The following is a 17,049-nucleotide window of genomic DNA, read 5'->3' on the forward strand; positions in this document are numbered from 1 at the left end:
TCAGGCAGCTCTCCCCTTCACCTCCACCAGCTTCAGTGGTCATGTAGGTGGTCTTGAACCTTGGGTGCAGAAAGGTAGCTATGGTGAGCAGCTCCTCTGTTTCAGGGTTGGTGCATTTGTCATTCAGGTAATTGAGGACATTCATAATCTCTAGGGTCAGTTTGGCTTTGCCCTCCATTTGATTTCAGAACCTCCGTCTTGAACAAATTGAGGATCGGCTTCAGATGGTACACACTCATGTATTTCTCTCCTGACAGGCAATCTGTGAAATCCTGGAGGGGCTGCAGTGATGGATTCAAAGGCATCAATGTCTTGCCCGGAGGGTGCAAGGTGCTGTTTTTTTTAACCTGCTGCCAGAACTTGTGTGATGGCCTTTTCCTGCACCAGGACTCTTCCTATCATCTGCAGTTGAGATCCCCACTTTGTCGGGGATTCTGTGATGGGTTTGTGGAGGGTCAGGCTCTGTTTACCCTCTGCACTTGTCTGGGCCTTCTGCTTCTTTTAGCTTTAGGAAAATATGCTGACCACTTCCTTGCACATTCTAGTGGCCCAGGAAACCAGAGGTTCATTTTGGACACTCCTCTCTGAAAAAATAAAAAGGTGAAAAAGAGTTGCATATGAATCACAATTATTCAATAGAAATAGCATTGCATCTGATATAATTAAAGCATGGACACCGGACATGATTACAAATGTAATCCATTTATAGATTTACAACTGTTATGATTAAGAGAGCTATGTTGCATTAGAAAACAGGATAGCCTTCTCAATAAATTATTACTGAAAGAGGATTGATGCATATATTGAAACCATAGGCAATTGTATTGATTATAATTAAGCAAATTAATCCATGTAATATTGGGTTATTGCACACGTGAACAAATTACAAATATTATAGATTTGTGTAGCTGTATATATATATTCAGTGGAACATATAAGAAAGATCAGATTGCGTAGTCGGCTATAACTTTAAATGGAGAACTTAACTATAGTTCTGCATTTTCTTCTTTATTTTTGTAGTTATGTAATTGTTCTACCTAGCTGTGTTTTGGACATTTTTGAAACTTACCAAAAGCAATGTATAGCCTGTGTCCGGAATACGCTAGTCTTGTCCATTTGTTTAGCTCCAATGCTTTGACCATGTTCGATCCGCTGTCTGTAGTCCTACATACTTGACGTGACTCTTTCAGGCCCTAGGAAGAAAGTGTGGACATCTGGGAAATAAGAGGTTTGAAGGAATTTGCTTTGCAGCTTCCAGTTGTCATCAATGTAATGAATCGTGAGGCTAATGTATGGCTCTGTGGTCCGGCTTGATCACAAGTCGGCAGTGGTAAGGAAGATTTGAGCATTAGGGATTTCGTTGTCAGGACAGCGTTGCCATTCTGTGTAGAGTTCTGGCAGACATGTTTTGTGATTTTTATATATTTATTTTTTACCTTTATTTTACTAGTCAAGTCAGTTAAGAACAAATTTTTATTTTCAATGACTGCCTAGGAACAGTGGGTTAACTGCCTGTTCAGGGGCAGAACGACAGATTTGTACCTTGTCAGCTCGGGGATTCAAACTTGCTACCTTTCGGTTACTAGTCCAACGCTCTAACCACTAGGCTATCCTGCCGCTCGGGATCTCGTATCTTGGGTCTTGCGTTCAAATAAACTGTCTTTCTCCACAGTTTAATTGGTTCCATGGCTTTCGCTATGTGATACTTAACTGCATTTGTTATCTCATTCCACTTCTTCTTGCTCTTCTTGTCATAGGGAGTACCACTAATGAATGATGCCTTGAGTTATAGCTGAGTGCAGGTCTGACTTGAAGATGTCTTGCGACCTGCTCCGGGTGTTTGTTGCAAGCATTCTGCTAGATTCTTCATATTCACGCTAGAGGTTGACCGATTTTATGATTTTTCAATGCTGATACCGATTATTGGAGGACCCAAAAAAAGCTGATGCCATATATATATATATAATGACAATTACAACAATACTGAATGAACACTTATTTTAACTTAATATAATACATCAATAAAATCAATTTAGCCAAATAAATAATGAAACATGTTCAGTTTGATTTAAATAATGCAAAAACAGTGTTGGAGGAGAACGTAAAAATGCCATGTGCCAGGTAAAAAAAGTTAACGTTTAAGTTCCTTGCTCAGAACTTATGAAAGCTGGTGATTCAATATTCCCAGTTCATCAATATTCCCAGTTAAGATGTTTTAGGATGTAGTTATTATAGGAATTATGAAGGGTTGACTATTTCTCTCTCTACCATTTTTGTATTTCATATACCTTTGACTATTGGATGTTCTAATAGGCACTTTAGTATTGCCAGCCTAATCTCAGGAGTTGATAGGCTTGAAGTCATAAATGACGCTGTGCTTCAAGCATTGCTAAGAGCTGCTGGCAAACACAGTAAAGTTTCAATGAATGCTTATGAGCCTGCTGCTGCCTACCACCGCTCAGTCAGACTGTTATATCAAGTCATAGACTTAATTATAATATAATAAACACAAATACGAGCCTTTGGTCATTTAATATGGTCAAATCCGGAAACTATCATTTCGAGAAAAAAAACATTTTTTTCTTTCAGGGAAATACGGAACTGTTGCGTATTTTATCGAACGGTTGGCAACCTTAAGTCTAAATATTTCTGTTACATTGCACAAACTTCAGCCGAGTGATAGAGATATTCTCAATAATCGGCTACCAACTGACATTTACTCCCGTGGTGCTGACCTCTGTGGCACCCTCGGCAACTACTGTGATTATTATTATTTGACCATATGCTGGTCATTTATGAACATCTTGGCCATGTTCTGTTATCTCCACCCGGCACAGCCAGAAGAGGAGTGGCCACCCCTCCATAGCCTGGTTCCTCTCGGTTTCTTCCTAAGTTTTGGCCTTCTCTAGGGAGTTTTTCCTAACCACCGTGCTTCTACACCTGCATTGCTTGCTGTTTGGGGTTTTAGGCTGGGTTTCTGTACAGCACTTTGAGATATCAGCTGATGTAAGAAGGGCTATATAAATACATTTGATTGAAGTTATGTCATAATTATGTAACATTTTGGCATATTAGTTCCCAACATCCCAGGCGGCCCAAACTGCTGCATACCCTGACTCTGCTTGCACTGGAACGCAAGACAAGTGACACAATTTCCCTAGTTAATATTGCCTGCTAACATGAATTTCTTAACCTCTTGATTCTAGCCATCCCGGATCCGGGATCGTGAATACAGCCTCAAGCTCATTACCATAACGCAACGTTAACTATTCATGAAAATCATAAATGAATTTTAATTAATATATTAGCTCTCAAGCTTAGCCTTTTAACAACACTGTTATCTCAGATTTTCAAAATATGCTTTTGAACCATAGCTAAACAAGCATTTGTGTAACAGTATTGATAGCCTAGCATAGCATTAAGCCTGGCATTCAGCATGCAAAATTTTCACAAACAAGAAAAGCATTCAAATAAAATAATTTACTTTTGAAGAACTTCAATGTTTTCAATGAGGAGACTCTCAGTTAGATAGCAAATGTTCCGTTTTTACAAAAATATTATTTGTGTAGACAAATCGCTCCGTTTTCTTCACATTTGGGTAAGAAAAATCCTGCTAACTTTTTTCCAAATTAACTCCATAATATCGACAGAAACATGGCAAACGTTGTTTAGAATCAATCCTCAAGGTGTTTTTCACATATCTATCGATGATAAATCATTCGTGGCAGTTTAGTTTCTCCTCTGAAGAAATGGAACGCGCATGGACCTGGAGATTACGCAATAATTTTGACGCAGGACACCGGGCGGACACCTGGTAAATGTAGTCTCTTATGGTCAATCTTCCAATGATATGCCTACAAATACGTCACAATGCTGCAGACACCTTGGGGAAACGACAAAGGGCAGGCTCATTCCTGGCGCATTCACAGCCATATAAGGAGACATTGGAACACAGCGCCTTCAGAATCGGGGGCATTTCCTGTATGAAATTTCATCTTGGTTTCGCCTGTAGCATTAGTTCTGGGGCACTCACTGATAATATCTTTGCGGTTTTGGAAACGTCAGCTTTTACTTTCCAAAGCTGTCAATTACATGCATAGTCGAGCATCTTTTCGTGACAAAATATCTTGTTTAAAACGGGAATGTTTTTTATCCAAAAATTAAGAGCGCCCCCTATCTCGAAGAAGTTAACTACATATGCAGGTAAAAAATATATATACTTGTGTATTGATTTTAAGAAAGGCATTGATGGTTAGGTTCATTGGTGAAACGATTTGGCTTTTTTCGCGGATGTGCTTTTGCTAAATCATCACCCGTTTGGTGAAGTAAGCTGTGATTCGATAAATTAACAGGCACCGCATTGGTTATATGCAACGCAGGACAAGCTAGTTAACCTAGTAATATCATCAACCATGTGTAGTTAACTAGTAATTATGTGACGTTTTTTTAGAAGATACGTTTAATGCTAGCTAGCAACTTACATTGGCTCCTTGCTGCACTTGCGTAAAATGTAGTCAGCCTGCCACGCAGTCTCCTCATGGATTGCAATATAATTGGCGTCCAAAAATGCAGATTACCGCTTGTTATGAACTTGAAATCGGCCCTAATTATTCGGCCATGCCGATTTTAAATCAGTCGACCTCTAATTCGCGCACACATTCAGTGTTTTCAGGTAGTGAAATGTATTGCTAGTGTTTCCACCTCTGGCTAGCATAATGCATTGACACAACTGGTTATCTTAAAGCGAAACCAGTTCCAAAACCACAGAGGCCCCCCTTTTCTTTTTCTTTTCTAACCAATTCTTCGTCTTGCAAATCAACCTCAACTGTTCCTGGTCTTCGGTCATCCTCAATGCTTGCCTACACATTTTACACTTGTTAACGAAAGGAGTTTACTTCACTAAATGTTTGCGTACTCTGCAGTTGCGCATGCTTATTTGTATACTTTGATTGTTAGGCAGATTGCGTGTAACATCCATGCTTCTAGTTTTTAAAACTTTGCTAAAAAAGGCTATGGTTTTAGTAAAAGAGAAACAATTTGAGGCCGTAACGCACGCCTGAAATCTGGAATGAAACAACTGCTTATTTTATTAATTCATCATGACATGCACGACATTGCAAAATCCATATCATGGCAAAACGTCATACCGGTATTCGCGTTCATCCCGCTATACCGCCCACCCCTACAAAATATGTGACGCTGATGCTTATGGGGATATATTATTTGTATCTGAAATTCTGTTTAGATTCATACTGATGTCTAATATTATTGAATTACTTGCAAACCGCAACCGTTTCATTGGAAACAAGACACTTGGGATTGACATAGGAGAAATATGTTAAGAATGCCTATTTCGCTGTCTATTCATCCCTATTTTCATTATCCACCTCTTTTGAGACTTCTTCAGAGCGACATTTTCTCTTAATTGCACCAAGAAATATATATAAAGAAACGACTTGATTTTTAGCAGTGTAATCAGATTGAAAATATTAGGATATATTATTGACATTGAACTGATTTATATAGCCTACTAACCAGATGTTAATTGTTTAATTTGTAGCAAAGGCCTATGAATTGAGCTGCTATTATGTTCTGTTCTGCCGACTTGAGAAAATATGGTCCTAAGTACAAACCGTAACAAATTACGGCTTCCAGTCACATCGTCGTGCACGTAACATTTGTGACATTGTTAGCTAATCCGTCTAGATGTATGCCTCAGGAAGCCCCCCCCCCCCCCCCGCGCTAGACCCAATTCACATGGCGCTTCACAGCTCCCAGAAAAACAGCTTTCAAACTGGATTTCGTAGCTAAGGTAAAACGCTAATTGTGCTCATAGATTATGCATGTGTGAACTACAGATTGAGACATCCAGCCAAAAGAGGGAGGCTTAAAAAAGATTTAAGTCCTACATTTCCAGAACATGTCTTTAATATGCTAACCTTGATTTAGCATCAACTCATTCAGCCTTTTAATTTAGCAATTAGTCCTAAAGGATTTACTTCAGACACTGGACAACTCTCAAATCCCCATCATTCGCATGAAGAAGAGACAGAGATGTAGGGTCGTAGGTTGTTGTGCCTGGTAATTAATCAGATGGCGAATGGATAACCCGCATCTGCCATCAGTCTTATTAGCCAACGTGCAATTATTGTATAATGAACTGGATGAGCTCCGATCAAGACTATCCTACCAAAAGGACATTTAAAAACTGTAATCTTACGTTTCACCGAGAATTGGCTGAACGACAACATGGATAACATACAGCTGGTTGGATTTTCCGTGAATCAGCAAAATAGAATAGCTGCCCCCGATAAGACAAGGGGTGGCGGTCTGTGTCTATTTGTCAATAACAGCTGGTGCACAAAATCTAATATGAAGGAAGTCTCAAGGTTTTGCTCACCTGAGGTAGAGTATCTCATGATAAGCTGTAAACCACACTATTTACCACAAGTTTTCATCATATTTTTCAGAAGCTGTCTATTTACCACCACAAACAGATGCTGGCACTAAGACCCAACTCAACGAGCTGTATAAAACCATAAGCAAACAAGAGAATGCTCATCCAAATGTGGCGCTCCTAGTGGCTCCTAGTGGGACTTTAATGCAGGGAAAGTTTAAATCAGTTTTACTTCGTTTCTACCAGCATGTCACATGCAACCAGGGGGAAATGACTCTAGACCACCTTTACTCCACACACAGAGATGTGTACAAATCTCTCCCTTGCCCTCCATTTAGCATATCTGACAATAACTCTATCCTCCTGATTCCTGCTTACAAGCAAAAACTAAAGCAGGAAGCACCAGTGACTCGCTCAGTATGGAAGTGGTCAGATGACGCAGATGCTAAGCTACAGGACTGTTTTGCTAGCACAGACTGGAATATATTCCGGGATTCTTCAGATGATATGGTGTACTCCTCAATGCCAGTCACAGGCTTGCTCAATAAGTGCATCGATGACGTCGTCCCCACAGTCACCGTACGTACATGCCCCAACCAGAAGCCATGGATTACAGGCAACATCTGTACTGAGCTAAAAGTTTGAGCTACCGCTTTCAAGGAGCGGGACTGTAACCCTGACGCTTGTAATAAATCCTGCTATTCTCTCCAACAAACCATCAAATGGGCAAGCGTTAACACAGGACTAAGCTTGAATCCTACTACACCAGCTCCGACTCGCATTGGATGTGGCAGGGCTTGCAAACTATTACGAACTACAAAGGGAAGCACAGCCACGAGCTGCCAAGTGACCCGAGCCTAACAGATGAGCTAAATTACTTCTGTGCTCGCTTCGAGGTAAGCATCACTGAAGCCTATATGAGAGGACTAGCTGTTCTGGAAGAATGTGTGATCACGCTCTTCGAAGCCGATATGAGTAAGACATTTAAAACAGGTCAACATTGACAAGGCCACGGCCAGACTGATTACCAGGATGTGTACTCCGAGCATGCGTTGACCAACTGACTGGTGTCTTCAATGACATTTTCAACCTGTCCTTGACCGAGGCAGTATTATACCAAGATTTTCAAGCAGATCACCATAGTCCCTGTGCCCAAGAACACCAAGGTAATCTGCCTAAATGACTACTTACCCGTAAGCACTCACATTTGTAGTCATGAAGTACTTTGAAACGCTTGTCATGGCTCACATCAACACAATTATCCCAAAAACCTAGACCCACTCCAATTTGCATACCGCCCCAACAGATCCACAGATGACGCAATCACGATTGCACTCCACACTGCTCTTTCCCACTTGGACAAAAGGAACACCTACATGAGAATTAGAGGTGAAAAGGTTCACAAAACTCATGGTACAATACGGTACAGAGGTGGTTTTGTATGGTTTCGATGATACATCGACAAAATAAATGCCTGAGAAATGTGATTTGTATTTAAATTTGGCATTTATTATAATAGTAAACATGGGTAGCTTGAAAACAAAGGGACTACAAAAAAACAGCAGTGGCTGCCGTACAACATGAAATTAAATTTAAAACAGAACTTCAACAAGAATGCATAGTCCAGCAGCATATATCAAAATTAAGTGACATAGCAGTGCCTTAAACAAAATAGGACTACTTGAGACTGGTTACTCAATCTGATGATAATGATTGAATTTTTTCCCCCCATGTTTTTCTTTAAGAAGATTAGTATATCTACATTTTCTGGAATGAATGTAAGTGGATCAGAATCCAGGTGAATATAGTCCACTTCCCTGTATGAGGTCACCACCTCCTCGATGACCTTGACCTTTGACTTGGTTCCCTGCTCCTGGGTCGTGAACAACTCCCCAAAAAGCCCAGCCATGGCAGACTTCTTTTCTGGAGGAGAACCCCTTTCATCTGCCTTCTCTGGAGAGGGGTTGGCGCCTGTGGTATCTGTGGCTTGACCCTGCAGAATTCAATTATATGAAAATCTCTGAAGTGGCTTAAAGATATGATTTGTTGTTTGAAATGTATATTAGACACAAGACTTTAATTGTTAACCTACTAATAAATTAAATGTCACATTAACAAAATAAATACAATACCCATTGTATATTGGTCACAATCTCGGCTGTGAGTTCATTGTAGACTCTCAGACGAGCAGCAGCATCCAGGTGTAGCAGGGACTTGAACCGGGGGTCCAAAGCGGTGCTCTTGTGTAAGAAGTCTTGGACACCAGGGTCAGCATATCTATGCTCCAGGTTAACTCTGATAGCAGTCTTGACGTCCCTTACTGTGAGTTCATCTTCATCAGATGCCACCATTGATTTCAGGATCATTGTTTACATAGGACCATGGAAACTGATGGAATGCTCTCGGTGCATCTCAGTGTTGTTGACTGTGTTGAGAGGTTTGCACACTTTGATAACTTCCTCTGCTAATCTTATGTCATTCTTCCTCACAGCTTGAAACTGCAACTTTCTGCTCAAGGTATCTCTCAACCATGTCATGGCTTGAATTCCATCTAGCAGGGACATCTTGGATTAGTTTGTTGTTTGGCAGCTCCAGCATCTCCTGTTTTGTCTTGAAAACATGTGCAGGAGTTGTGCTTTTATGAAAGAAGGATACCACCTTCCTGATCTTTGCTAGGAGGCGAGAGATTGGATTCACTGACATTGCTTTTTGAGATGCTAGATTAAGGATGCTTTGCTCACATTACATCTGTGGCCCCAATCCAGCTGGTGCACCTGCTTTTACAATATTTCTAGCGTTGTCAGTGGTCACAGGAATCGTTACATTATCCCCCTCCAATTTCCACAAGGCAACTACTACCCTTAGCTCTTACCCCAAGTTTACACTGGTCTGACTACTCTCAAGGGGATGTCCAGGTTTTCTTAACAGCTTTTACCCCCAAGCCGTAAGACTCCTGAACAGCTAACCAAATGGCTTCTGCGTTGACTGTTATTTTATTGTTGCGCTATAATTATATATAATATATATATTTTTTCATTTGTATTTATTTGTTTACTTCAGTTTATTTAGTAAATACTTAACACGTATTAGTAAGCATTTCATTGTATTCAGCGTATGTGACAAATAACATGTATTTGGTAGTTATCCAAGGCCATAGTTGCTGTCTTGGGATCTGACTCAGCAGTCAGCACCTTATGCCACAAAATGATTGTGGTGGGATAGCATTTGATGGCAAATCACATGTTATTCCATTCGATCTATTCTATTCTGGAAGCATGGGGGAAAAAATGTGAAGGTACTCCCTTCCTGTGGTGTTAGCCATATAATCATCCATCCACCCTTCACCAGCATAGCAGCAGTACAGGGTGGAGCAGCAGCTTGACACTCATCCTGACTGACACACAAAACCATGGCAACCGTGTAAAATTCTCACTTTGTAACCCCCGGAAACGAATGACCTTGAGCCCTCCGTCCCCTGGCGCTCGTTAGTGTGACCGGCATCTACCACACGTCTGAGGTTAGGGGTGCTGTGGATAGGGAGTGTGTCTGGTGGCTGAAGCATCAGTATTTTGTCCACTCTTGTCTGTTTTTCCTCGTGCCATGTTATGCATATCATATAGGACTACAACTGTAAATCTCGCTCAAAAGACGAGCCTATTATTGACCAGATGTGACCAATGGACAAAATAATTTCCACCTTGGGCCTCACGAGTGGCACAGTGTTCTAAGACAGTCCTAGCGGCGTCTCTACAGATCCGGGTCCGATCCCGGAATGTGTCGCAGTAGGCTGCGACTGGGAGGCGGCGCACAGCTGGCCCTGCGTCTTCTGGGTTTGTGGATGGTTTGGCCGGCTTGGATGTCCTTGTTCCATCACACTTTAGCACTGTTCTTACCTTGATTGCCGAGAGTGTGTAAATCTGTCATCACGGGGTGACTATTTGAAGAATCTGTAATATATAAAATATATTTTGATTTGTTTAACACTTTTTTTGTTTGTTTACATGATTCCATATGTTTTATTTCGTAGTTTTGCTTAAACTATTATTCTACAATGTAAAAAATTTAAGAAAAAGCTTGGACTGAGTAGGTCTCCAAACTTTTGACTGGTAGTGTGTGTGTGTGTGTGTGTGTGTGTGTGTGTGTGTGTGTGTGTGTGTGTGTGTGTGAAATGTCAGAATAAAGTGACTTACATTCTTAAAATAAAGTAGTGATCCTAACGTAAGACGGGGAATTTTTACTAGGATTGAATGTCCGGAATTGTGAAACTGAGTTTAAATGTATTTGGTTAAGGTGTATGTAAACTTCCGACTTCAACTGTGTGTGTGTGTGTGTGTGTGTTAGTTGAAGTGTACCTATGATGAGAATTACAGGCCTCATCTTTTTAAGTGGGAGAACTTGCACAATTGGTGGCTGACTAAATACTTTTTTGCCCCACTGTACATACATTCACACACACACACACAATATGCATATATACACTCTCGCTCGCTCCACCGGTCAAAAGTTTTAAAACACCTACTCATTCAAGAATTGTTCTATTTTATTTTTGGAGAAATGGACAAATGACAAGGCCACCGCCCCACATACTTTAATGGTTACTTTGGGTTGGAGTTCTTTGGCTGAAGTCCCGAGATAGTAATTAAAGCCTATTAATTATGCTTACACCGTAAGCAAGTTCATTCTCCAAGGTGGCCAGTCAGTCTGGCAGTCTGTTAGAGGTTACACATGCCCTAGAACAGCACTGCCCATGCGTCTCATTCCAGTCCCACCAGTTCAACAGACTTCTTCACTACTGAATCAATAGTTAAAGCTGTTTAATGGAAGGTCTCCCTCATTTAGTGAGTACTTGGCTTTTTACTTAATAGATGAAGGTGTGTGTGTGTGTGTGTGTGTGTGTGTGGACAGAGGTGTTATGCCCATAGGGGGCACAGGGGCACGTGCCACCTCGGACAAACAAAAATGTTTGTTTCTCTGTAATACTACTAGCCACCGAGCTAAAGCCAACTTTATAACATTGCTAACGCGGATAGGTTCCCAACCTCGACTAATTACCAAGAAGCCATTTCAGGCTATCAATCAAGTTTGAGTAGCTAGGTTTGTGGACTTAACTAAATGTACTGAATAGGACTCACATTTAAAAAAAATATTTTACCCAGATTTGAGCAGAGATGGAGAAGCATATTTAGTTTATTTAAAAATATATATTTTTTAAAAGAACCACTAGTCTGGAGGATTTAGACTGCGAGGGATACACGTGGGCCCCGACAGAGAGCATTGTGGCGTGGTCTGCATTTTTCATGCTGCGGTTGGGAGCAGGCGGTCAGATCAGATGCAAGTTGTCCTGGTCCTTAAAGGTAGGCTATAAAATGTATCTCAAGAGAAAGTGCAAGTGTCCACTCTGCTCTCTTCAAACTACATCTAGCCTATTGGTTGATATAGCCCAGGAATACCTACCGATAGCCTAATTATAATGGGCCCAGTGAGAATCTCTGGTAATTTAACCTATTCTTAGGTTATTTTTGTGCATTTTGATATTGACTATAGGGTGCAATGTTGCTGCGACCTCGGCTGTCAAGTGAGCTTTGTCGTCACATAGTTCTAAAATAACATAGCGAGACTACAGTTGAGTTCCAGACCATTTCTTGCGGTAGCAGGTGGGAGTCTTGACACAGACAGCAGGTGCCGGCGGGGGCAGGCGGGAGCGAGATGAAAAAATCAGTGGAAACCCGCACAGACCTCTAATACAGAAAGCTGAAGAGGTATGCTTAGAAGTGCAGAACATTTTACATCGAATGTAAGCATAATGATTATGGCTCTCGATTGCAGGGACAGGGTTTCGGGTGTTTGAAAAATGCTAAATTCACCAACTTCAGGGAATGGCAGTCTAGCTCTCCTCCAACCCCAGCCATCCTCACGTACTTTGTGCCCCCTCAGATCGTTAGGGTGCATGTCACCCCTATGGGTGGAGAATTGACCAGTCGGCATGACTGGCTGCCTGTCAGAGTACCAGCAGTAGCATGGTGGTGTAGTACTGAACTAGGAGGAGCAGGAGATGAGCAGCTGTAGTTGATTGTCAGCTGACGGCAGCTTTTGTGCTGTGTGTGTTTGTACTCCTATGTGCTCATTTCACGTATGTATGTGAGCTTTAAGTGTGGGCATCCTGTTTTCATGATGGAAAAAAAATCACATGAATAACCTGTAGTGAAAGGGGGATTTGAGATTTACAACCTACAGAAAGACCAAAGTCACCATTGTCACATGACAGCCAAGAGCATAGTCTGCACATAGACACAGGACGTGTGACATCATCAAAAGATGCTATATGAGACTTCTGCTTTGTCCATTGTTGGACAAATTGATACTCTTTTATATAACATCCCCATTGGGCTTCCCTCTGCCTGTACGGTTTCTGTACACGGCCTGCCTGAAACTCTCTAGTCTAGCCTATAGCTATCGCATTGGGTGGGGGGGTTCATGCATGAATCTGCAGTGATCCTTTAAAGATTCCTTCTCCATGAAGTCACTACTCATTCTGATGTTCAGTGAAAACAATATGCACACTTGTCAGGATGTATGAAATCCTGTGAACATCTGTAATAACTGATACTGTAATAATAAGTGTTTGATGTTTTGTTCTTCCAGGAGACCCTCCAGCAGCTGGTGGCGATGCCTCTCCCCAACGTGCTGGTGCTGGGCAGGAACCCTCTCAGTGGTACGTCCTTCATCTGACTGACCTGCCAACAATGCAAACTGTTACACACTGTTACATGTCATGGCTGATCAGTGTGTAATACACACTCTGTTACACTGGGATATGATGTGCTTTTTAAACCCTTTATAACTTCATTATTATGCAACGTACATGTAGGTTGTTTGCATTTCACATTCCCCTTTTATCTTGAAATCAGTTTTCCTTGTGTGTAGATTTGATTTCCCCCGGCTAGAATTAGTCTTGGTTCTCTCAATATTGGCTGGTGAAATAAAATGAAGATCAAACCAGCCATTGATTGTATTGTCAAAATACAGCGAAACACTATGCTGGTTTATTGAATCTTGAATTGTTCTGCTACTGTGAAACATAGCTAGTATCTGCGTCTCGAGTGAAGACCTAGACAACACAGCCATGAAATTCAATACTCCTATGTGCAAAGTATTATCAGACCAACTCAAAGTCCTGAACCAAAACATGTGGCATTCCAGTCTCTTTCCAATGACCTTTGACCCTGGTGGTGTGCAGCGGTGCTGGTATCTGGGGCCATCTGAAAGTGATTGACCATGTGGCTTTTATTATGCAGTCATTAAGGCTCAATGGGGTATGGGCCTATTATCAGTACTATGGGAATCTACCCCAGGCTCTGATTATTAACCCACTCTGTGCTCAACACCACAAAACCCCACTCCTCTGAGCCCACTAACTAACTCATCTGGTCCCCCACCCCAGACTGTCTGACTTCCACACTGAATATCACTTCGACTCAGTCTGACCCAGCTTCAAAATGGAAAGCACTTTGACCAGCTAGAACATAATGTGCTCTTAAAGGCTCATCTCCTGTTCAATGTGGACAGTCATGCCCTGTCTGTGTCTTTCTAGTGAAACTACTTCTCCTTGGGTGCAACGATCAAGCCTTTCTTTCAGAGACTGGACATGGGTGTCCGTTGCCTGCCACGTGGAGAGCAGTTTCTACCTACTTTGTATTGCTGACATTGTACGATTCTATTGTTGTCGTTCAGATGCCAGAGGAGTGTCTCTTTTCAGGAACAATGGCAACCGTATGGAGATATGTGCTCGCCAGGTGGAGAGGTGGAGGCAGAGCAGAGTGGCAGTCATCAGCAACGCTGTGTGGGGTTGTGGGAAGGTCAGGAAACCTGAAGTCACATTTAGAAACCTGAAGATGGTTAGAGCACCTGGGGCCTCATTTTATAACCATTACATAAATTGAACACTAAATATCTGTGTGCGCCTTATCTGAAAAGACTGCAAAAATATTGAGATTGATAAACTTGGCGCACGCCATACATGCGTTTTATAAATCATACCTGCCGTAAAAGAAAGTGCAAGCGTGAACAAGCATTATAACTGCATCTGAAAAATGCCCATCATTCACCTTTTATGGGGACAATAACACCCTTATTTGCTGTATGGTTTGGAAGTATAGGAATTAGACCAAGACTGTATCTAAAGGAAAATGTAATGGTAATCTTTATCAAATATCAAGTGACATTTGCTTTATCTGACTGTTTCTGAAGGTCAAAAGCAATAGCAAATTGTTGTGGACCAGTAAACAGATCGTTTGAATGCAATCATGTTTTGCTTTCACTTTTTCCCGAACCTAAATATTCTACACTGCCCACACATTCTGAAACATAGTCTACTCTGGGGGGAAAAAATAAACAACAGTAGACCTACGTACAATGGTAGCCTACACATTTCAACGCAAAATATTAACATCATGTTCACCTGTTAATCTTATGAACTGTGCTCACTGTCGGATGCAAAGAGCAAAAACTTGAAATGACTGAAGTCTATCTAATAGGCCCAATTTAAATGAGATGCGTGCATGGTAATTTGTTGTGTAGCCACGTCGGGAATATGAGCTCCACTGTCTCAGCACAAGGATACTACTTTTGCCTGCAATGTAATACTTCAACCAATAGAAACTGCGTACACGTGGTCTAAAGTTTGCGGGAGGATAAGCACATTCTCACTTCAAGCTCAGTTTTTATAAATGGCAAGTTTTGCGTGATCTGGGCACACGCATACGCACAAAATATGCTATGTTTATAAATGAGGCCCTTGGGGAAATAAGTGATTTATAAAATCAGTTTCAGTCGGAAGTGAAATTAGCAAACGTATGGTATTTTATCAGATGAACCATGAGTAGTCCCTGACTCACGTTATAGACGTATATAATGAATAACAATTATTGGGCCAATTGACAAAATACACTGACGGTACAAAACATTAGTAACACCTGCTCTTTCCATGACATAGACTGACCAGGTGAAAGCTATGATCCCTTATTGATGTCACTTGTTAAAGAAAGGTTTTTAAGCCTGGAGTCAATTGAGACATGGATTGTGTATGTGTGCCTTTCAGAGGGTGAATTGGCAAGACAAAAGATTCAAGTGCCTTTGAATGGGGTGTGGTAGTAGGTGCTGGGCGCACTGGTTTGAGTGTGTCAAGAACTGGGACGCTGCAGAGTTTTTCACCTGTATGCCCCAGCGTCACTGAGGCCTTGTGCCCCTGCTCCCTGGTAGGACCCCCCCCCCCAGGTTCCTGTGAACAATGGCTGGGCAGGAAGGGTTGCAGCAATGAGGGGTAAGTCACTGTCTGTGCGCCACTATGAGTTTCCTGCCAGGAAGAGCGGAGTGTAGCGACCGAGGAAAGGAGCCACACTAGGCACATACAGCACTATCATAACAATGCCTGCAGAGCCAGGGCTTCTGAAGGGAAATTTCCATCTATTTTAAACCACCCCCCCTCTCCTCTTGCTCTCTTTCTCATTCTCTCGCAACATCTTGCTCTCTCCCCCATCTCTCTCTTTCTCTCGCATGCTCGCTCGCCATGCTTGGTTCAGTCAGCTTCTTAAATTATTCATCCAGTGCCTGCCTGCTCCTTTATCTTCAGCGCTCAAGAAGATTTGCCTTTCTAAATCACTACAGGCTTCTGTGTGTAGGCTCTGCTGTGTGTGTATGAATCCTTCTTAAGGCTTTCAGTTTGAAGAAAAAGCATTTAGAAGGCATTCGCAACAGCTGGCCTTGTGTACTCAGAATAGAATCCAGAACGGACTACTCTCCTATTCCCTAAAGGACCACACACACCACACATAATGTCGATCTGCCGCTTGTTCAGTGTGGTGTGTTAGAGACCTGCCAACATTTTTGCGCAATTCTACATGAAGAATGGTTGGCAAATTATGGCCTGCAATCTGTTCAGAGGTGCTAAGTACTCTTGGCCGACAAAAGCTATTGTATGTCCTAGCCTTTAGATGTTGTTTAGCTTTGATGGGCCTCAACATTTTCTAATCGTCGTCAGTTCCGTCCATATCCTATCTATCATAATATTATCTTGAGTTATTCATTGCGACCTTAACACTTTTTTTACATGAATAGACTTGGGCATTTTGACATGTCCCTGTCTAGGAAGATCTTTAACCCCAAAATTTCTCCAAGTTTTCACGATTATCAAGAAACACCTAGTTATTTTGTTACTTTGACAGTCATTTCTGAATATTATTTTGTGTGATTAATGATTTTTAATTTCAAGGTCAACCCTGTTACTTAACTCTTGTTTTAATATGGTGAATTTTTTTCCCCCCTAAAGAAACATTGAACATCATAATGTGAATATAGGCCAGTAGTTATTTTTCTTACTGATGGTGCTTCAGTCTGGGCCACAAACATTGTTAGTTTAGCTGAGACCTGTGTTTTGATCCTCTGGATGTCCTGTGTGGACATCTGTAAGGATTCCAGATGGCATAGGATGAATCTGGTCTTCAAGGATGTTGTCATTAGGATGAGTGAAACACTGATGTCACTATGAGTTGTTTATTAGCCACAGATATAAGCCAGCTCAGAGGAAGTGTTACAGGTCATCATTTTTATCGTGGCTTTTATAATCAGTTGACTTGACACTATAGCAGTACATTTAA

General features: G+C 41.5%; 1 protein-coding gene across 9 annotated transcripts in view; it reads left to right on the forward strand.

Moving 5' to 3' along the window:
* Positions 1–17,049, forward strand: part of LOC124038310 (girdin-like) — a 93,080-nt gene that overhangs the window by 24,557 nt on the left and 51,474 nt on the right. For all 9 annotated transcript variants that reach the window (XR_006839342.1, XM_046354026.1, XM_046354031.1 and 6 more), the window contains exon 4: positions 13,040–13,109. Coding sequence is in view for 8 of the 9 variants with exons in the window: in XM_046354026.1 (XP_046209982.1) it covers positions 13,040–13,109 (70 nt within the window). In the remaining variant the exon portion in view is untranslated. The remainder of the gene's footprint in view (positions 1–13,039; positions 13,110–17,049) is intronic.

The sequence above is a fragment of the Oncorhynchus gorbuscha genome, linkage group LG06 (assembly GCF_021184085.1).
Source record: "Oncorhynchus gorbuscha isolate QuinsamMale2020 ecotype Even-year linkage group LG06, OgorEven_v1.0, whole genome shotgun sequence".
NCBI lineage: Eukaryota > Metazoa > Chordata > Actinopteri > Salmoniformes > Salmonidae > Oncorhynchus > Oncorhynchus gorbuscha.